The 22,720-nt window shown below is 42.0% G+C and overlaps 2 protein-coding genes across 5 annotated transcripts in view; one reads left to right on the top strand and one right to left on the bottom strand.

Annotated features, from left to right (window-relative positions):
- MTMR6 (myotubularin related protein 6) overlaps positions 1-6,319 on the bottom strand; it is a 42,137-nt gene extending 35,818 nt beyond the window's left edge. The window contains exon 1 of the mRNA XM_063444888.1: positions 6,177-6,319. Coding sequence (XP_063300958.1) covers positions 6,177-6,200 — 24 coding nt within the window. The 5' untranslated portion in view covers positions 6,201-6,319. The remainder of the gene's footprint in view (positions 1-6,176) is intronic.
- A 7,702-nt stretch (positions 6,320-14,021) lies between these two features.
- Positions 14,022-22,720, top strand: part of NUP58 (nucleoporin 58) — a 42,166-nt gene continuing 33,467 nt past the window's right edge. For 2 of the 4 annotated variants that reach the window (XM_063429674.1, XM_063429663.1), the window contains exons 1-2: positions 16,469-16,654; positions 17,637-17,764. In XM_063429674.1, the coding sequence (XP_063285744.1) occupies positions 16,521-16,654; positions 17,637-17,764 (262 nt within the window). In that variant the 5' untranslated portion in view covers positions 16,469-16,520. Of the gene's footprint in view, positions 14,083-16,468; positions 16,655-17,636; positions 17,765-20,476; positions 20,545-22,720 lie in introns of those variants that run through there. The other 2 variants (XM_063429682.1, XM_063429691.1) reach the window with 2 other exon arrangements.

Raw genomic sequence — 22,720 nt, 5'->3', positions numbered from 1 at the left:
CCTGGAGAGCCCCAGCAAATTTGTACTGGATCTGTGGTAAGAAAGCCTATTCGGAGTTGCCACAGGACTGGGAAGGGGCATGTGTGTTGGGTATGCTCAAACCATCCTTCTTCTTGTTACCGATTGAAACAGGTGAGACTTTAGGTGTTAAAGTGTATGATGTGAATCATAGGAAGAAAAGGGGACCCTTAGAGATAGGCACCTGGGAAGATAATGAATGGCCTCCCCAGCGTATCATAGATTATTATGGGCCAGCCACGTGGGCAGAAGATGGTACCTTTGGTTATAGAACCCCAATTTATATGCTCAACCGTATTATAAGATTACAGGCGGTGGTTGAGATTATTACTAATGAGACCTCACAAGCACTCAATCTTCTAGCGAAGCATAATACCAGGATGAGGACAGCAGTGTACCAAAATAGATTAGCCTTGGATTACCTTTTGGCAGTAGAGGGAGGTGTATGTGGGAAGTTTAACCTGAGCAATTGCTGTCTTCAAATAGATGACGAAGGGCAAGCAATAGCTGAGCTTACTAGCCATATGGTTAAACTAGTGCATGTGCCTACTCAGGTATGGAAAGGGTACAATCCAAGTAGTTGGTTTGGTAGCTGGTATGAGTGGTTTGGAGGGCTTAAGGCAGTGGTAGGTGGAGTCCTACTGATTTTACTGTTGTGTCTACTCCTACCGTGTCTTATACCCTTAGTAGTTAGGTCTGTGCAAAGCCTGATAGGAAGTATAGCAGAGAGGAAGGCTGCTGCACAGATAATGGCGATATATAAGTATAAGGCTCTAGATCAAGGAGAACCAATGCAGGAAGATGAGTGTTAAAAGATTCACATCATAAGATAAGTCTGGTCTGGTTCATGGTAACCTGAGGTATATGCAAACCAAGGTTAAGTGATGCCTCAAGTAATTGTGAAATATCAGAGGCATCAAAGGGGGGAATGTGATGTAATTCCAGTAAAATACAAGTTTAGCAGGCTAAGATTGCCACAAGGCATATGTATGTATATGTGTTTGTAGTATCAGTTAGTTAATTACACGTAGCTAAGATACTGTTATCACTGTACTGACCAGGTGCAGGAATGTAAGAACTGGAATTACGCGTCCCTCTCCTTTGTATCAGATGAGCCACGTGGTTAGACCGGATGGATGAGTTTAGACTCTATTTATTAAATAGGTTAAGGGTATGTGTGGGTGTAGTTAATTGTGGGAGGAGCTACAGTGCTATATAAGGAATGTACTCTATGTATTCAGTACTCAGACTTTGCTGTATTTTGGTGACGCTAGTCCCTCTGAGTCCCGATCGGTGATCCAATAAAGAATCTCTTCCTTCCTGAAGAAACCTGTGTCCATCTCTCTGTGCTTGGCTTCCGTCAGTTTCTCCGGTATCAGCACCACCCCCTCCCTTTGGTAGTAGTCAAAACAGTTAAAACGACACTGTCATGCCGAACTTACTGCTCTCCTATTGTTTCCTCTTCTCTTCCACGCTCAGAATCTGCTCTTCATTTCTTTATTTCTCATCTAATTTTCTTTAAACCATAAAACAAAGTAGGGACTACTTTGACCTAGGTATTTTTCCTACACCTGACTTTGACCCAAGGGGGTGTTTAAGCCAGCTCCATTTCCTGTGTCAAGGAGAAGGGTGGGACCTTTCTCTAACACAGGAGATGGAGCTGACTTAAGCTCCTCCTTTGGTCAAAGAAAGTTAAGCATAAGGAAAATATGTAGGACAAAGTAGTCCCTACTTTATCTTATGTTTTAAAGAAAACTAGAGGAGAAATAAAGAACAGATCCGGAGAGCAAGAGTAGATAAAAATTAAGAGAAAGGTAAGTTTGGCGTGACAGTGCTGCTTTAAGAACAGATTTACTTCCACCACTGCCTTCACTACCTACAAGAGAGCCAGAAGATGTCTGACCTAAACATGGCATTGCAGGGCCTAGTACAGGAGAGCTAAAGAAAGCTCCTGCCAACTAACAATAGGGGTCACCAGGGCACATTGGGCTCCATAACCACCACAGCTAATTGTAGTGATTATGGTGCTTGGAGTGCTGCTTTAAGAATAATCTTAAAGGGACACTATAGTCACCTAAACAACTTTAGCTTAATGAAGCAGTATTGGTGTATAGAACATGCCCATGCAGCCTCACTGCTCAATCCTCTGCCATTTAGGAGTTAAATCCCTTTGTTTATTAACCCTAGTCACACCTCCCTGCATGTGACTTGCACAGCCTTCCATAAACACTTCCTGTAAAGAGAGCCCTATTTAGGCTTTCTTTATTGCAAGTTCTGTTTAATTAAGATTTTCTTATCCCCTGCTATGTTAATAGCTTGCTAGACCCTGCAAGAGCCTCCTGTGTGTGATTAACCCCTTAAGGACCAAACGTCTGGAATAAAAGGGAATCATGACATGTCACGTGTCCTTAAGGGGTTAAAGTTCAATTTAGAGATTGAGATACAATAATTTAAGGTAAATTACATCTGTTTGAAAGTGAAACCAGTTTTTTTCATGCAGGCTCTGTCAATCATAGCCAGGGGAGGTGTGGCTAGGGCTGCATAAACAGAAACAAAGTGATTTAACTCCTAAATGACAGTGAATTGAGCAGTGAAATTGCAGGGGGATGATCTATACACTAAAACTGCTTTATTTAGCTAAAGTAATTTAGGTGACTATAGTGTTCCTTTAATACTTTAGTTAGAGAATACCCTGGTACCCTGTTGATTACATGAAACACAGTACATTAAAAACATGCACAATTGCACAACAATTTTCTATACAGTTCTGCTAAACCTATAAAGCTGTGACTCACTGTTTTCCCCCCCCCAGGAACTAAGACCTTAAACAAACAAAATAAAAAAGTGTATTTGTCTATTAACACAAAAAAGAAACACTTCAAGCACTGTTATCACTACAGCGTGCTGCAGTGGTTATGGTGCTAGAGTCATACCACTTGCAAACAGTTTTACAACTTAAAAGAGGTCCATCAACTTCCAGAAGCTCCTATATGAGACTTCTGGGAACTTCCTGAGCTAAGCTGAGTGCACTCTCCACTCCCTCAACTTATGACAGAGAACTTCTGCCGATCTGGGAAGAGGTGACTGGCAGACCACAGGAAAATTGTCGTACCATTCGACTATTTACACTAGAAGGGTGCCAAGGCGCTCGGAGTGGTTATTTGGTGTCATAACAATATGGTAGCTAGAGACAGCATGTGGTGTCATTCTTAATGAACCTAGCCAGTTCTATACCTTTCTGAGATCACATACTGCGCTAGCAATTCCATTTTAGAATATTATCCTTAAAGAACAGATTGTTGTGACAGCATAGACAATCACTGGTTTTACTGGGTCAATGTAGTTATTTTAATAAAAGTGTGAATTGTTGGGAATACAAAGTGAATTTCAAATATTAGACCAAAATAGCTGTACTGAAAACATGGCTGGCTTAAAGATTTTTTTTCAATTTGTCTATTGCGGATTCAAATTTCAAAGGCACTTTAAATTTCCTACACATCACACTTTAGGGAATATCATGATTATTGAGAGTCCTGTTATGAACACATTACTGATTTTCCAGTAAGTTGTATATGTATAGGGTCATGTTTACCCTACAATTATCAGACAACAGAAGGATGACCATGTTTAGAAACATTTTGGGGGCTGGCCTGATTACCATGTTGATCAGTCGCACCTCAAGAGATCTCTACAAGAAATAACTGAAAATATCTTTAGGCAGTTTTATCACTTGCAATAACAGAATATGTCCGTCTATTAGTCACCTCACAGTCTTGAGGGCATCAGATTAGGTTTTTCCGAGGCAGCTCTACTGATGTTTGGACGATTTTGAGAGAAGCAGACCTGCGGCTTATTAAACGCAGCCAAAAGGAGATAGACGATCCCTTTATCTGCATCCTGTGTCTACTATCTGTGTCCAGATACTCAGCACCAACCCCCCGCTGGTGAGGGTTATCATGGAAACAATCGGGTTATTGTGGCTAGTAGCACAGCTTGAAACAAGCAGAGTGTGCCCTGTCTTAGCCAAAATGGTGGTCTTTGAATTATTATCCAACACCCAAAGCCAGCAGTCTCCTACTCTGGCCAAACAAGATCAGTTGTTTGCACAATTCTGTGCCAATATCAGCCTAAGATTACAGTCCCCTGCAACTTGGTAGCAGATGATGCCCTTACCTCAGAGTTTTCCGACAAGTGTCTCTTGCCCCCAGGGAGCGCACACCTATGAGTGGGCGCTTACTCACACCTCCCCACAGTCCTAGAGGTCTCTGTATCTAAAGTCTCGCCTACAAGTGACTTATGGAGACCTGTCTCACTGCTACCTATATTCTAGAAAGCAGAGGTTAATGCCAACATCTGGGTTTCACGATCTGCAAGTCTCTTTCTGTCTAAACTCCGACTTGCACATGGGCCTATGAACGCCTGGCTGTTTGTAGTAATATGGGATTCTGCTCGGCCCATGGAGGGCAAAGGTTGAACCTGGATTTCTGATCGGGACTGACCCAAAAGCATCCTGCCATTTTTACCTTCCTCAGCTGGTACACAATACTGTCGCCACGTAACCGAGCTACGCTAATGATTAACGCTGTTGTTGTCATTTTCTTTTATTCCATACATTTGTCAGACATCGATTACGAATCTGCAAACAGTGCATTTGTTATGCTTTATATACTTTTTATTAATTAATTAGTGCTGTGTTCTCTTTGTCTTTATATTATTATTATTATTTTTTTATGTTGAATCAGATGTATGTTACTGAGACGGATATTGTTATTCTTACTTGGATCTTTTACCTCTACATAGGATACCCTGTATGTTAATCAACTAATATTCTGATATTATAACAAAATCTGACATGTATTATTGCACGTCAAAAATGTAAACAATCCCCCCATCCCTCTCCCTCCCCTTCCAACATCACAACCCTTTCTTTCCCACCCCCCTCTTATACCTTTCCCCCAAACCAACCAAAAAGAAGTTCGGTGTGGAGCGAAAATCAGATTGGCACACAATGACAGGAACTTTCACAACAGGAGTATTGTGTGCAACAAAGCCTAGCTCCACCAAGACTCCACAGCAGATTACTTCCTAAAAAGCACTGTAATTGGACACTGTATGAGTCAATGTATAATAGCAGCAGCAATTACCAACTTGGTGAAATGTACTGTATCGTAGCAATGTGTGCACAAGAAATGTAACGCTTCATCCCTGAACTCAAAAATAAAGAATTATAAAAAAAAAAAAAGAAAAAATGTAAACAATATATATATATATATTTTTTAAAGGAACATTTAGGTGCCAACAACATTTTTAACCAAGTGATATAATATGGCATGAATCTTCTGAAAAGGAATTAGATGGATTACAGATTGGAGCATCTTTAGTGCATTGTAGAGTTTCTTAAACTAATAAACAAATACACATTCGTGACCCTACATATATAAATTCCCATTAATCTCTGCCAGGCTTTATCTTGCTGCAAACGATAGAAGTTAGAGCCCTTCCCAATTCCCATGGTGCAGGTTTACCCACTTACATGAATTCTCTAAGCAAGGAATATCTTTTGAACATACTATAATGATGTTGCACACAGCCTTATAGCGAAAGCTTGATAATTATGGACTTCATGCTTGCTATAAAGCTAAAAATAAAAAAATTAAAACACCAAATCCCTGATGGGGGGGAGGGGAAGGTGCAGTGCCAAGCAATGCCTGGCCCAGCTTGCCCACTGGCACTGGAAGGCTAAAATCCTGAAAATGCAGGATGTTAAATAAGATGCTGAGTGAGGGCAGGATGCCATCAGACAGAGAGCAGGGCTGTCTCATTGAATAGAAATCCCAGCAAGCATGCCATCTCCATGTGTGCCCCCCATTTCCCCAGCCATGTGTGCCCCCCATTCCCCAGCCATGTGTGCCCCCCATTCCCCAGCCATGTGTGCCCCCCATTCCCCAGCCATGTGTGCCCCCCATTCCCCAGCCATGTGTGCCCCCCATTTCCGCAGCCATGTGTGCCCCCCTCCCCCTGCTATGTGTGCCCAGGGACAGGCACTCCTTGTTTACCTTCACTACAGGATGCTAGGTAGCCATGGCACTGTGTATACTAGCCAGGTGATAGGGGCATGCACTGATACCAGTAGCCATTGCCTGAAGCAGCCCCAGTACCTTGGTAGTCCTGATGTGCTCCATGTTCGGGCTTGCGGTTGTGGTTTAGGTTGTGGTCCTGCATGGACGGGGCACACTGATAACCAAAGCCTTCTCGCTTCCTCCTGCGGCAGCTGTTACCGGGAGACACTTCCTGGTCCGGACACCCACCGCGCATGCGCAGACTGACAAGCTGTATCTGCTGAGCGCCCCCTGCCGGTCATATGTAATCTGTGCGGTTTCCTGGGGTGGTGACTCTTGGGAAATGATCTCATGGCAATAATAATATCAAATAAAATAAAAATCCTAGCAATGATCTCATGGCAATAATAAAAATCAAAGAAACACAAAAAAAGAGCCTAAGGGATTTAGTGAGGGTGTGTTTTTTTTTTTTTTTTTTACATGAAATGACCAGGGAATTTAAATTATAAGAAGAAATTATTCTATCTGGGGAATTTGTATTATTATTAATAATATTTTTTTTTCAGAAGAGCTTCTTTTGCTTTGGACTGAATTGAGCAATTTCTGATTTATTCAGTAAAATATATGTTTTTTGTTGCAGATTAATGTCTAAACAGTAAAATAAATTCACTCTAAAACAGGCAAGGTGTAACTATAGCCAAGTAGGCGAAACTTGCAAATAGGCTGTTTAAACCTCAGTTTTGACATTTGAAGAAAAATAAAAAAAAAAGAGCTTAAAGGGACACTATAGTCATCTGAACAACTTTAGCTTAATGAAGCAGTTTTGGTGTATAGGACATGCCCCTGCAGCCTCACTGCTCAATTCTCTGCCATTTAGGAGTTAAATCACTTTGTTTATGAACCCTAGTCACACCTCCCTGCATGTGACTTGCACAGCCTTCCATAAACACTTCCTGTAAAGAGAGCCCTATTTAGGCTTTTATTGCAAGTTCTGTTTAATTAAGATTTTCTTATCCCCTGCTATGTTAATAGCTTGCTAGACCCTGTAAGAGCCACCTGTATGTGATTAAAGTTCAATTTACAGAGCAAGAGATACAATTGTTCAAGGTAAATTACATCTGATTGAAAGGGAAACCATTTTTTTTCATGCAGGATTTGTCAATCAGAGTCAGGGGAGGTGTTACAATGGCGGCATAAACAGAAACAAAGTGATGTAACTCCTAAATGGCAGTGAATTGAGCAGTGAAACCTGAGAGATCTATGATCTATTCTATACAATAAAACTGCTTCATTAAGCTAAAGTTGTTTAGGTGGCTATAGTGTCCCTTTAAAATAGATTCATATCTGCCCTGATTGTTTAATGCGTAATATGTCTAGTATCCAAGTACATTTTTGGCACTTAAAAGAAAACTATAGGCTAGGAATGCAAAACTGTATTCCTAGCACTACAGTACCTTGTAGTGCCCCCCAGCAGAGCAGAAACCCTTAATTCACTTAACTGAACCCAGCAGCAATGCCACACCTAAAATGGAGCAGATATGATAATATGCTTCTAAAACCTCACTTTAGAGGTTATATATGCCGTGGAGAACCTCAGGCTTCATCAAACTGTTTCAAAACAATCTGACAGAATTCGTGAGCAGTATGCACGGATTAATAGAGCTATAACCAATGACACACTGTCAGGGACCAGGAACCAGACAGAGACGGAACTAGATGCAAACACACCTTTATTGAAAAATAACAAATAAATAACAAAAGCAAAGTCCAGGAATCAAGCAGGGGTCAGTCACCAGAGCGGGTAGTCAGACAAGCCAGGGATCAGGAGCACGGAGAGCAGCGGAGTCAGGAACAAGGCCGGAGTCAGGAACCAGGAACAAACAGGAAACACAGGAACAAGGAGACTTCTGGGAAACAGGAAACCACGCAAGGGCAAGGAGGTTCTGGGCTTAGCTGCTTAAATAGGCAGAACTGATTAGCAGCAGGGTTGATTACTACTCACAGGTGAGTAACCGTGGCAACAAGCAGAAGGAGCTCATAGTAATTGCAGCTGAAAACTCAATCACTGAAACAGAAAGGGTTGCTGTTTAAAACAGCAAAGAAACCCTGACACACACGTACACACAAGCGCACTCACTAGCAGGCACACACACACACACACACACACACACACACACTCACTAGCATGCACACAAACACACAAAGTTACTCACTAGCAGGCACACACACACACAAGCAAGGTCACTCACTAGCAAGTACACACACACACACAAACACACAGCTTAATGTAGTGTTTCTGGTGTTTATAGCCTGTCCCTGCAGGCTTTTCAATGTAAACACTGACTTTTCAGAGAAAAGGCAGTGTTTACATTGCTTCCTAGTGACACCTCTAGTGACAGTCACTCAGACGGTCACTAGAGGTGCTTCCTGTGTCAGTGCTGAACAGTGTGCAGCACCTACATTCAGCGCCTCAACGCTCTGCATGGAGGCGCTGAACGTTCCCCATAGAGATACATTGATTCAATGCATCTCTATGAGGAGATGCTGATTGGTGTAGCGTTTTGCTTGGTGATCTCTGCCATTGAGGCAGGGCCAGTCGAGGGGAGACCAGCAAGGCATGGGGAAAAGAAAGTGAGTAAAAACACTATTCCCATGCCAATGGAAGGGGTCTGGTAACCTAAACACACACACATACACCATGACAGACACACACACACCATGACACGCACATGTACCAATGCAGACACACACACACCATGAGACACACACACCTTGAAAGACACACACACCATGACAGGCACACACACACACACACCATGACACACACACAATGACAGGCACACACACACACACACACACACACACACACACCATGACAGGCACACACACATACCATGACACAGACAGACCCACACCATGACAGACAGACCCACACACACACACACACACAAACCATGACAGATAGACAGACACACACACACACACACACACACACACACCATGACAGGCACACACACATACCATGACACAGACAGACACACACCATGACAGACAGACACACACACACACAAGCTCACTCACTAGCAGGCACACAAACACACAAAGTTACTCACTAGCAGGCACACACACACACACACAAGCAGAGAAAATGCAGTGTTTACATTGCTTCCTAGTGACACCTCTAGTGACAGTCACTCAGACGGTCACTAGAGGTGCTTCCTGTGTCAGTGCTGAACAGTGTGCAGCACCTACATTCAGCGCCTCAACGCTCTGCATGGAGGCGCTGAACGTTCCCCATAGAGATACATTGATTCAATGCATCTCTATGAGGAGATGCTGATTGGTGTAGCGTTTTGCTTGGTGATCTCTGCCATTGAGGCAGGGCCAGTCGAGGGGAGACCAGCAAGGCATGGGGAAAAGAAAGTGAGTAAAAACACTATTCCCATGCCAATGGAAGGGGTCTGGTAACCTAAACACACACACATACACCATGACAGACACACACACACCATGACACGCACATGTACCAATGCAGACACACACACACCATGAGACACACACACCTTGAAAGACACACACACCATGACAGGCACACACACACACACACCATGACACACACACAATGACAGGCACACACACACACACACACACACACACACACACCATGACAGGCACACACATATACCATGACACAGACAGACCCACACCATGACAGACAGACCCACACACACACAAACCATGACAGATAGACAGACACACACACACACACACACACCATGACAGGCACACACACATACCATGACACAGACAGACACACACCATGACAGACAGACACACACACACACAAGCTCACTCACTAGCAGGCACACAAACACACAAAGTTACTCACTAGCAGGCACACACACACACACACAAGCAGAGAAAATGCAGTGTTTACATTGCTTCCTAGTGACACCTCTAGTGACAGTCACTCAGACGGTCACTAGAGGTGCTTCCTGTGTCAGTGCTGAACAGTGTGCAGCACCTACATTCAGCGCCTCAACGCTCTGCATGGAGGCGCTGAACGTTCCCCATAGAGATACATTGATTCAATGCATCTCTATGAGGAGATGCTGATTGGTGTAGCGTTTTGCTTGGTGATCTCTGCCATTGAGGCAGGGCCAGTCGAGGGGAGACCAGCAAGGCATGGGGAAAAGAAAGGTGAGTAAAAACACTATTCCCATGCCAATGGAAGGGGTCTGGTAACCTAAACACACACACATACACCATGACAGACACACACACACACCATGACACGCACATGTACCAATGCAGACACACACACACACACCATGAGACACACACACCTTGAAAGACACACACACCATGACAGGCACACACACACACACACACACCATGACACACACACACCATGACAGGCACACACACATACCATGACACAGACAGACACACACCATGACAGACAGACCCACGCACACACACACACAAACCATGACAGATAGACAGACGCACACACATACACACACCATGACAGACACACACACATAGACACACCAAGACAGACACACAGGTGCTGCGGCCTCCCAGGAAATTTCACGGTATCTGGTGGGCCCGTCCAGCCCTGGCCCTGGGCCCCACCTTCGCTCCACCTCCCGTGATATTAGCCATCGGCGGGAACTAATGTGTATGCATGGAGAGCACTGCGATCGCATTAGGACAATCCCATAGGAGAGCATCAAATCAATGCTTTCCTATGGGGTTTTAGCAGAGGCTGCATATGCTCATACATAGCATGAGGACGTCCAGCGTCGATCGAGCCAGAAGCGCCTCTAGTGGCTCTCTGGTAGGCAGCAACTAGAGGTGGAGTTAACCCTGCAATGCAATTATTGAAGTTTTTCAATAACTGCAATAATTACAATTGCAGGGTTAAACTGGAAGTGCACCCAGACCACTTTAATTAGCTAAAGTGGTCTGGGTGGCAATAGTGTCCCTATAACGCTAACCTCAAACCAACCCAAACACTAACACTACACCAACCATGCCCCTTATCCAATGCTTACACTCACTCTAACCATATGCCTAACCTAATATTTCCCATAACCCTACAATCCCTAACCATAAGACAGCATTATTGCAAACCCAGCATTAACCCTTACCTTACTTTAATCTTACAGCTAACCCTACCCTAACACTAACTCTAACCCTACCCTACTCTTACCCTTAATTCTAACCCTATCATGATCCTAACCCTAACTCCAACCCTAAACCGTGAGGAAACCCTCTGCTTAGATCAATTATGCTATTAGAAAATGAGTTTCCTAGTTAAAACATTAGACAGTGGTCTGTGACTGCCATCTACTGGCTGTTTTCCAAATTACCTTTACTGTAATTATGAATGGAGCCTGCTTTCCAGCAAATTACACAGTGATCGGTGCTGGGAAGTTTGCAAAGCCCTGGGAGGTCTCATTTAAGCAGCCTACAGCCCAGAAAAACCTTGGCAGAGTTTTCTGAATTTAAAAGGCTCTAACAAGCTTTGAATGCCATCGCTGCTTAGAGCAGAAATGGCTCCAGGTGACTGAGAGGAGCTCCAGATATCCACTGATATCTGGGGTACTGGTGTAAGCATGGATTTAACCCTGCCCACACCACTATCTTTCCATAGGCATTTAAATGCAGGCAGTTATTTAAAACTAAATAAAATGGCTCCAGTAGGCAGAGGGGAGCCCTGGTATCCAGTTATACCTAGGGCTCCCTGGAGTTAGCAGGGATTTAACCTTGCACACACCAATTCTGCAGTGAATTCCATGATGTCCTACAAGCATTTACACTCTGTATAGGGCGGCATGGAATGTCCTAGCATCGTGTAGAATACTGCATATTCTATTCACACACTAGTTATGGGTGTAGAAGTCCTCAAACTCCGGCCCCCCAGATGTTGCTGAACTACAACTCCCATGATTCACTGGCTATCTATGTAATTCAAAGAATCATGGGAGTTGTAGTTCAGCAACATCTGGAGGGCCGAAGTTTGAGGACCCCTGGTCTACACATTGGAATAGGGTTAAAGTACAAATTAAAGAAATCAGTCTGAACAATTAAAACACATTGTACTTGTTCTAAAATGTATTTAAGTTGTATGAAGTGTCATTGGTAAGTTACCTACAATTTCTCTAAACAGTCTTGCCCCTGGACACACCCGCAATCAAATCCCTAAAATGAAAGTGTCCATCTTTGCCCATTTCTAACGTGGGGGATATGAATTAATGAACAGAGGGACCCAGTGCAAGAAAATTATTGGGCCCCGACAGAGCAGGAGTGGCCTTTAATTATTGTGCAACTTACTCAACAGCCAATCCTTGCAGGGGCATGTGCCATAATTCAGAGTGCCCTCGCTAGGGATAGAATGGACTAGAGGCTAGTTTTTGTGCCTCTGTTTTTTTTGCTGGGGCACATAAGCAGTTTAGTTTGCCATGATATACAATAGCACTGCCCAATCATGTGGACTGAATCTCATGTCCATCTAGAGGTAGAAAACAAAAGATTAGTGGTTAGGGGACAGACTATAACTGTTGATTTTATTCACAGATCAAGTGACTACTGATGAATGCAGGGAAAATGGATTAGTTGTGAAACAATATTTTCTAGCACGCAGGATTTTTCCAGAAACCTTAACTGCAGCTATTGGGGAATTGCCTTTACACTCAAATTCACTAAGTTATACTACCGTAACATGTTAGACTGTTTTTTGTTACTTTTATCTGTGTTCCACCGCTTCCATTCTTCAAGCTGCAGATGGTGTATGTACATTTTGTGCAAGATAGGAGCTCATTCATGAAATAGTAATGGAGCTCCTATCTTGCAAAGAATTGACATTTGACTGGATAAGTGAGCAGAGTGAGCGCCCAGCATGACCAATGTAAGCATCACACCATGACAAAACAAACTGACATTACAGTGGGGTAGCACCAAGACATCCCTGGCACCATAACCACTACAGTACACTTAATTTTATGGATTTCAATAAAAAGGCCCATCGAAATCCTGAGCAGCAGGTCCATAAAGCCGCTAATCATGAAGACACAACTGGGTAATCCCTAAATCCTGGACTGGTAGGCATGCCTTGAAGACTGGGTTGGAAACCACTGCTCTAGGTGAACATGGGGGAGAGAACAGGGTCATATTAGGCATAGGAGCTTTATTAAAGGACCACTAAGGTGCCAGGAAAACATACTAGTTTTCCTGGCACTATAGTGCCCTGAGGGTGTCCCCACCCTCAGGGCCCCCCTCCCTCCGGGCTCTGGGGGGTGGAAGGGGTTAAATTTACCTCTTTCTCCAGCGCCAGGCGGGGAACTCTCCTCCTCCATATAGCTGTCATCGGCTGAATGTGCATGCACAGCAGGAGACCCGCACGCATTCAACCAGTCCATAGGAAAGCATTCTCAATACTTTCCTATGGACGGCGATAAATCACAGTGAGAAGCGCGGAAGCGCCTCTACCGGCTGTCAATGAGACAGCCACTAGAGGCTGGATTAACACTATTATAAACATAGCAGTTTCTCTGAAACTGAAAAAAGGTTATTCCTAGCTGGACCTGGCACCCAGACCACTTCATTTAGCTGAAGTGGTCAGGGTGCCTATACTGGCTCTTTAATGAAAGAGAGATAATATTACAGGTAAACTATTTGAGAAAAGCAAGCAAAATGAAAGTCAGACAGTCCATGATCTGCGCAGCCAGCAAAGACTTATAAACATACACAACTCTAACTAGTCAGAACAAGTCTAACACACAAGACAAACTTAGCTTCATCACAATCAAACACGCTAAGAGCTTTTATTGGGGTTTCCTGTTCAAAAGGACAGCCTCTTCCTGGGGTGGAGTGTCACCTGACTCTATAAATAATGCCAGGTGTGAGCACACGATATGAGAACATAGTAGTAATAGAGACTAAGGCCAGAACGCTAATGCTGCAGGATGCCAAGAGCAAAGGGGTCGATAAGGAGCAGGTAAGGGACTTGTGACAACATGAATGTTTTTTTAAAAAACTATGTAATGAGAATGCCCCCCACTTTTTTTTCTTTCTTCAAAGGAAAATGGTATTTTGAGCATGCTTTGGCACTCTGCAGGGTTATTCAAAAAAGTGCATTTCAAATTCAAGCCCAAAATAACCAAATTGGAAAAATTCTCAGTCTGCTATACTTTCAGTCTGGCTACTCTGTCCTTAAAATTAATTTTGAATTTTCAGTTGTGAATTATCCTGCTAGTGTTTAGAAATACAAAAAAAAAAATCAGTGCTTCAGACATCTAGGTATGGAATAGTGATTTTGATGTGTAAAGTGTGAATTGCCATTAAGTCTGATTCAATACAAGGTTGATTTCAAACATTGGACTAAACTAGCTAATCTGGAAAAATCACTGACTTGCACAAATTTTCCAATTCAGATAATGTGACTAAACACCTGAAATTAATTTTGGAATACTGGGAATGGTGAATTTTGGATAGGGGTGGGGCGACTTAGCCTGTCATAAACACACTGCCGGCTAACTGGCAGTCCTGTTGGCACACTCAGGCCTCCACAAGCTCAGAACCTGTTTCTACAAGTGCTCTGTGAAAACTGTGTGCAGCACAAACTTGTCTATCAAAGGAACACTGCAAGCACCATAACAGCCTGTTAGTGCCATGATAGCTCTGGTTCCTTTTTCAAGGAAGTAGTCAAACCATTTAAGAAAAGCTTGAGAATTTACATGGATCCTGCCTGGTGCCCCCTTCCATGAAGCTGAAAGCCCCTACAAGGAGCTCCTATTGGCTCCACTGACTTAAGCCCTGCCATGCAGGGCTGGCTTATTTGCGGAGTGCTCCACTAACACTCAGCCAATAGGCCTGCATGGCTTGGGTCAATGGAGCCAATAGAAGCTCCCTCTAGCTAAATCCTGCACTACTGGGAAATCTGAGAGCTTCTGACCAAGTAGACAGTGGTGTTTTGTGTGAACTAGACAAATTGTCACAACTCAATTCTACTATTTACTCTGGAATTTTCTGTGAGGGTGCACCATAACCACTTCTGCAATTTCAGGGGACTTTTTGTCTGAGATTGTTGAGAATAAGGGTTTATTCCCTAAAGCCTGAACTGTAGTGAATTAAAATCCAATTAGCAAAATGGAGACCAACATTATCCTGATTTCAGCCTGTCTGAATACAACTGAAATCCAGAACTGATCATTGTATTTAAGTGAGTGCATATTATAGAATTAGACTGAAATGATAGCTATGTCTGTAAACACGGTGCAGCTGTATCATTTGGCTAGCGGCTGTTGCTGATTCGAGTAGAAGATGGCCATACCTCCCAACTGTCCCTATTAAGGGGAGGAGTGGGGGCAATTTTGGGCCCAAATCCCTCTGTTCCTCTTTTCTAACCAAATGACCATCTTTTCTAGGAGCTCCATATGGGTGTGTCTGATTGTATAACGCAATAATACTCACAGCAATGTCTAAAATGTTTAGTAATTAGTCGGTGTAAATAAGATTTTTGTTATCTAAATCACATTTTAGTTGCATAAATTAACCTGTAACTTCTCCGAAAAACATCGCCCCTGGTCACAACCTCACTCACTCCCTTAAATTTGGAATGTTGGGAATGTTTAGAACTTTCTAAAGGGTTTATTCACTGAAGTGAGAATTCAAAGTGAATTTTAAATTTAAGGTGTAGGTCGTTGAACAGGAAGAAACAATATAAAAGTGGGGAGTGCTTCACATCAAAGATATACTATAATGGATATACGTCCCTGGATACAATATGGAGGGAATCACAAATCAATATAGACATAATACTGTATTACAGTATGAAATGCATTCCTCCCAATGACAATCATGTGACTGTCTCCCGTACTGGAAACATGCTATAGGAAGCGACGTGCCCGAATTATCAATGACGCGATCACATGACGGCACGAACAAGTATATACATTATAGTAAATCTGTAGTGTGAAGCACTCCCCGCTTTTATATTGTTTTTTTCCACTTGTTTCTGTAACCAATTGGGTGATCATTGCGCCATTGCACCTTATTACTTTTTTGTTGCGAGTAGAACAGGCAGGATTACGGGACTTGAAGAATTTTTCCATTTCGGCTATTATGACCTTAAATTTGAATTTCACTTTAGTGAATAACCCTGTAGATATCAAAGTACAGTACAGTACAGTATAGCAAACTGAAATACCAATTGCAACATTTAGTCCAAATTAGCTGATTTTATTAAACAAAAAATAAAAAATCTCCATTTTGGCTATAGTGACAGATTTGGTCTTTGTTGGATTTAGTAAAAATTTAAATCATCCCCCTCTCCTGGCGTGACGTCATCAGAGCGCGCTCCGGCGGCTGCGCAGTGAGTCGCGCGCGGTGCCGTTTCCGGTCTGCTTGCCGTGTGTGAGGGAGACTGCCGGAGACATGTCCACGGGGTTTTCATTCGGGGCCCCCGCGGGGGCCACCACCACCACTACCCTGAACCCGGCAACGGGTGCTGCGGCTCCTTTCTCATTCGGGGGGGCGGCAGCAGCACCGGCGGCGGCGGTAGCAGCCAGGTGGGAGATCGGATACACCGCTCGCTCGCAGCCCGCGGGCGCGATGTACTAAGATTTAGAAAAGGCGGGCGAAGTGGTAGAAGTAGCGCAGTCACCATGGCAACCGGTAGAATGTTCCTGCTGACTGCTCTGCTTCTAGAACCCTGGGTAATCAGCCCCCAGCCCTGTCTGTAGTGATCACAGGGATCTGAATACTTTATATTACAGGGGTCCTCAAACTCCGGCTGAACTTCAACTCCCATGATTCTTTGAATTACATAGACAGCCAGAGAATCATGGGAGTTGTAGTTCAGCAACATCTGAGGGGCCGGAGTTTGAGGACCCCATGCTTTATATCATTAAACTCTGCTAAATGTTCCACATCTACCTTACCATTATACAATGCTAAATGTTACACATCTATCTGTGGAAAGGACTGACATGGAAGAACATGCTGCAGCAGTCATTCCTGGTCTTTGTTTGAATGAGGTTTATTGTAAAAAAAAATAAAATAAAATGTGTGCCCTATGCACAGGGCTGCCAGCTCCACCATGCTGATCTTTCTTTCAGAACTGATATAATGCAAGGAAAAATGTTATGCTTCTGAAACTGATACAAGCACAACAAATTGATACATGACATAAATATGCCAGTTTATCCCTCTCTGGGTATAGTTAAAATATGAGACTAAATTGTTCCATTGTGTTTCTTTTTAGTGTAGATATTTTGCCCTGTTTTTTTTTTTTTTATAAGGAAGTTTTAAATAAATTAAATAACTTGTATTCCAACACCTGTGCAGTCAACGTGCTGGTCTGAATTGAAAAAAATGAGAGAATCAATAACGATCTGTCCAGATCATTGCCCACCCCTATATTTTTTTTTTTTTTTTACCATCATAGTGAATAATTCTTACTTCCTCGTTCATTTGTTTCTTTGGCAGAGCTGTCTGCCCTTATTATATTTCTTTGACTATTCATGATGATATACTTTGTATTTTGTGCAGCAATGCTGGTTTTGGTGGCTTTGGCTCCCCTGCAACCGCTGCAGCTACTACAGCGAGTACAGGTCTTGGTGGAGGACTTTTTGGACAAAAACCTGCAACTGGATTTACACTAGGTGGAGCAAACCCAGGTATGGTCCATATTACTGTAATATCTTAAACTTTGCTAATTACAGGGCACAAGTGTTTTTTTATTTTTTTTATTTGACGTTGCAGTGCTCCCACTATATGATCTGTGGGATTGGACAAGGTACCAGCAAGTACATTTGTTCTACAGTAACAGGTAAACTTCCTTTGGTGTAAACGATAACAGAAGATAGGTGAGGAAGGTTTAAAAATAACCAATGCTGCGTGGAGGGAGACCGAAGGGAGCACAGTGAGTGCAAGGGAAATTTTTCACGTCTGTCAGCGTGCAGTGGATGCTGACAACAGACGTGAGTTATGCACGGAATTGACATTAGGCAGCCCAGAATAGTCCTGGGCTGCCAATGTCTTGTGTGCTGGGAGTGCAACTAGCCCCCATCACACAATTGATATCTCTGTATGTGCACTGCTTTAAGCAGAAACACTGCACATATTGACCCCTACCACCACGACCACTTTAAATCACTTTAAGGCTATAATTAATTTTTAATTAAGGCTATAATTAGGATTCACAGTTGGATCAAGTGAAATTTGTGATAACGATTTGGTTTAGTATTAAGAATTTAGACTGTGATTAAGACTTGCTTTGTAAAGAATATATATATTTTTTGGTAAAACTGCAATAGGTAGGTTATAAATTCAGCTCTGTACGTTTACAACAAATAGACAAGGATATGTGAAGGGGTTCATTTTGTACTCCCAATTTAGTGATTTTTATTACAGTAGCACATAGCATATATACACAATGCTTGTGTACAAATAAAATTTAAACTTTGAAAGAAATGGGTGCTAAAGTGACTGTATAATGTTTAAAATGTACCATTTGACATACCTTGTTGTGTTTACTTTCACGGATGGTATGCATTTATGGGTAATTTGAAGTGTCAAAATGCTACAAAGCCCAAAAATGTCTTAATTTTCTAAGATTCTAGCTAAAAACAGATAGTCAGGTCTCTTGTACTTCAGGGTATTTTATTCAGAAGAATTTGCTGAGCCGGATTTGGGTGGTTTGATCAAATGTGTATGTACTGGTGAAAAAATGGTTGTGACACAATATACACCATATAAGATGTCCTGGAATGTCTTTCACAAATGGTAGACTTTTCTAGGGTCATTTTAACATTCAAACCGCTACAATGCCCAATGACACAGGCCTATCAAAATTCTAACTGTAAAAGCTGAAATGATCAGGCCTCTTATATGGTGCTGTTGCTTCACATGATGGTGGCAGAGGCAAACATTGGGGATATTGTGCTCGGAAGATGTAGCTGAACACAATATGGGGTTTTGTACAGGAGAGTAACACATCAGGTTTTAAAAGAACAAAAACAAACCGTATTGGTGTTAAAAAGCTTGAAAACAGAGTATTTTGTGACCTGTTACTTCTTAAAATAAACTGAAATTATAGATATGTTATGTACTCTACAAATCAGGACAAATAAATGCATTCATTTTGAATAGCTTTTCTTAAGAAGGTGCCCAGAGACTCAAGTCCCCATAACTTTGAGATGTTATGGGGTGGAATGTTCAATTAAAGGGGCATGCATCACTTTGAGACAAAAATGTCTCACTAAAGCCGGTAAAAACTTTGTATTTATTTTAATATGTACCTGCTTCTTTCTTATGCTTTCCACACCTACGTCAGTGAGGACACTGATCTAACCAATCAGTGCCTTATTCCTTGGAATGCTCAGAAAGCACATTGGGCATGCCTGACAGTCACATGTGCAGTTTGATCTCTTCACCTTATAACATCCTAACAAGAGGGAAAAGAGAGGGATGTTGATCAGTGTGATCATGCAAATGTGTAGTTTCTTTCTCCTTGCTGTTGGAGCATGAGGAGCTTGTTGCTTCACACAGGGATGCCCTGTTTTTGTCACCAATGGACATGTCTAAATATTAGATGGATGGGTAAAGGGCGGGACCGAAGTAACTCCCCTAGCTTAGGGGCATACCCAACAAATATGTTTATAAACTTTTCACATACTTTTCAAAGTTTTTCTTGCTCGGTTTTGGTTTGTAAATTTAAGTGTGCTTGCTGGTTTAAAAAAGTCAAGTGATGCATGTCCCTTTAATTGTACAATAGTATAAGCTTGAGCACTTATCTATCTGCTGTGAGCAGCCCACAGTAACTTCACTCATGAAGAAAACATGGTGCAGACACTTTGTGGTTGAATAAAATACCAAATATTTTCATCTAAACATAGTGCTAGCATAATTGCTAGGTTGATCTAAATTTTTTGGAAAGATACAACTAATCTCAAAGACAGGGTACCACGTTTGAACTAAATGACAGTGTGTCTTTAAAGGAAAGATCTATAGCTTGTGTTAATCTAGATATATATTAAAAGAACACCCTTATGTTAAAACAAATTTACTGTTAAAGGGTTACTCCAAGAACCATGAACACATCCCTGATTTTAAATGTTCATAGTACTTGGAGTTTGTGCAGAGCTTCTCTATGAAAAGCTGCACATGAAGAGTTTAACTCCTTTAATGCTGGAGGGGGAAATCCACCTTCGGAAGAATCAATAGGAGTTCTTGGATGGCTAATGTCTGTTCTGTGCCTATTGGCAATATATTGTCGCCACACCCAGCATGCTGGTGACAGCACTCCAATTGTGACACGGTCATCATCCCTTAATGCACCAATGCCCTCCTCTCAGCCTGGCCTTCAAAGCATCCCTCCTCCTGCACCAAGGGGGAATGACTTCAGAGGAGGAGGATTTGGTTCCTTGGGGGACCTGGTTTCGGCGATGTAACAGAAGTAGGTTTAATTTAATTCTGGGCGGTGAGTTTGACATGGGTTATTCTGATCAAGAACAAGGTTTTATTGAAATACTGTTTTTTTGTTTTTTGGGTTTTATGTCCTTTAATGTCCTTATTCAAATATTTCTCAACGTAGATAACTGGGTCTACTTTTATAACTGTTTTTTATTTTTTATTTAAGCAGTTAAACTTACCTGTAATCCTGCGATGGGACAATCTTTTCTATGCAACCAATCTGCCTTCTGTGAGATCAAGATGATCTTTATCCAAACCAGTGACTCTCGTAGTGCAGAATTGGTGACAGTGTGCTTGCATGACAATTGCCAGTCCAGTATTTTTCATAGTAAAGCATTCAATCCAGACACAGCCAAGGGACAGTGCAAATGTGGATTAATATAAACAGTTTTGTTTTTTTGCGCTTACACGATGTAAAACAGGAAAAGAATGTTTGTCATTATTGACAATGAGCTAAAATGGTGATGGCCAATTCTAGATTGATCTAAATAAACCATTTATTTTCAAATCTCAAACATGTATTCGCAATAAAGTTCAAATTTTACTTACAATAAAAAAAATTCCTGGGATGTCTCCAATCTGGAGGCAAAGGGAGACTAATGCCTACAATACAAATAAATAAAAAGCAGGATCGATATATGACATTGTACTGGGACAGGGCTTGACAAATTGTATTGAAATCTAGGAGCCAGCTAAAGTTAGGAGCCAGATTTTCCAAATCCGCGAGGCGCGCGTGCATAATTCCTGCCCTCTCAACCGCTCTGCATCTGAAATCCCTAATATATTTCTATCTATATCTCTCGAAATTAGGTTTAAAACATTTTATTTAGTTTGGCAAAAAAGTTTTACATTTTACAGGGCTTCTTAAAATCGCCTATCTCGGCAAACAAATATGTGGATTCTGTTCCACCATATGGCCATATTGTGTGAAGCCCACCACTACATCACAGTAACCAAATATTGGTGGATCCTACACTAATCTTAACATGGGAGATAAACATGTCAACCGCAATACTCACTGCTGAAACTGCTTGAAGAGACTCCCTAAATGTATGCTTTCCTGTTATCACATCTAAAGAGGAAAAGGGGCAGGAATCTGATGTGGATTCCAAATGCACATAGAAAAAAGCAATTGGGCAGGCCCTAAACATGCATTCTTGGCAGTGTGCTGTTGTAAATACGAAAATTTATACAAGATACAGATATAAAAAAATAGTAACGAGTGAGTTGGATTTTACAGCTAAACCTTTGTTGTAAATCCATTTTGCTGTGACTGTAATTTCCCTAGTTACTAAAGTATCAATAATGAAATCTCTCATGGCATCAAAACATTGAACTACAGTTAACATGTGAAAGATAAAGGAGGTATGGAGTGAAAGGTAGGTCGCATGGCATAGTCATGCTTCATTAGATAACAGTTACCACTGCTCTCACTCCATAAAGAGATGATAAACAATGTGTGTACATATGTAGGTGTCTTTATGTATTGTAGTGTGGGGCTTGATTATCACCACCCAGTGTAACCCAGGGAAAGATTTAAGTTTTGGATGGGCCAATATTGATACATGACTTAGCCTGTAAGTGAACTTGTGTGCTCTAGGGTCAGCTTGCACCTTAACCCCTTATGGACACAATTTCTGGAATAACATGGAATCATGACGGAATATTTCGGTCATGTGTCTTTAAGGGGTTAATGCAGCAATGAGTGGTAGTTACTGTGGAAAATCTGACATTGCTCAAAATGCTGAATGGCTTGTAACATTTAGAGGTCTCATTTGGTCAACTACGAAAAGACCTGTGCAGCACTGAAATGTGAGTTTTAAGCCTTTTTTTGCTTTCCGGACAGTGGATCTGGGATCCTAAATAGTAATATTAGAAATAGTGTCAAGAATACATGTTCGTATTCCTGACACTATTCCTTTAGCTTATTTCGCAAATGTATCTGCCGTTTTTTCAATGGATATTGCTGCAGTGAGATTCATTTAGAAACCAAGTTGAACTATATTTTCAACTGAATTGTAGACAAATTTCCATGTTACCAAAAAATGTCTCCAGGGCTGCATTCAGTCGCTGTTTATTGTTTAGTGCATAGACCTCAAAGACATTTAAATGAAATGTATCCCACAAACCACACAGATGTAACTTTTTAATAGCCACGG

This window comes from Pelobates fuscus, chromosome 1 (assembly GCF_036172605.1).
Source record: "Pelobates fuscus isolate aPelFus1 chromosome 1, aPelFus1.pri, whole genome shotgun sequence".
Lineage (NCBI taxonomy): Eukaryota > Metazoa > Chordata > Amphibia > Anura > Pelobatidae > Pelobates > Pelobates fuscus.
This window is presented reverse-complemented; position numbering and strand designations above follow the sequence as displayed.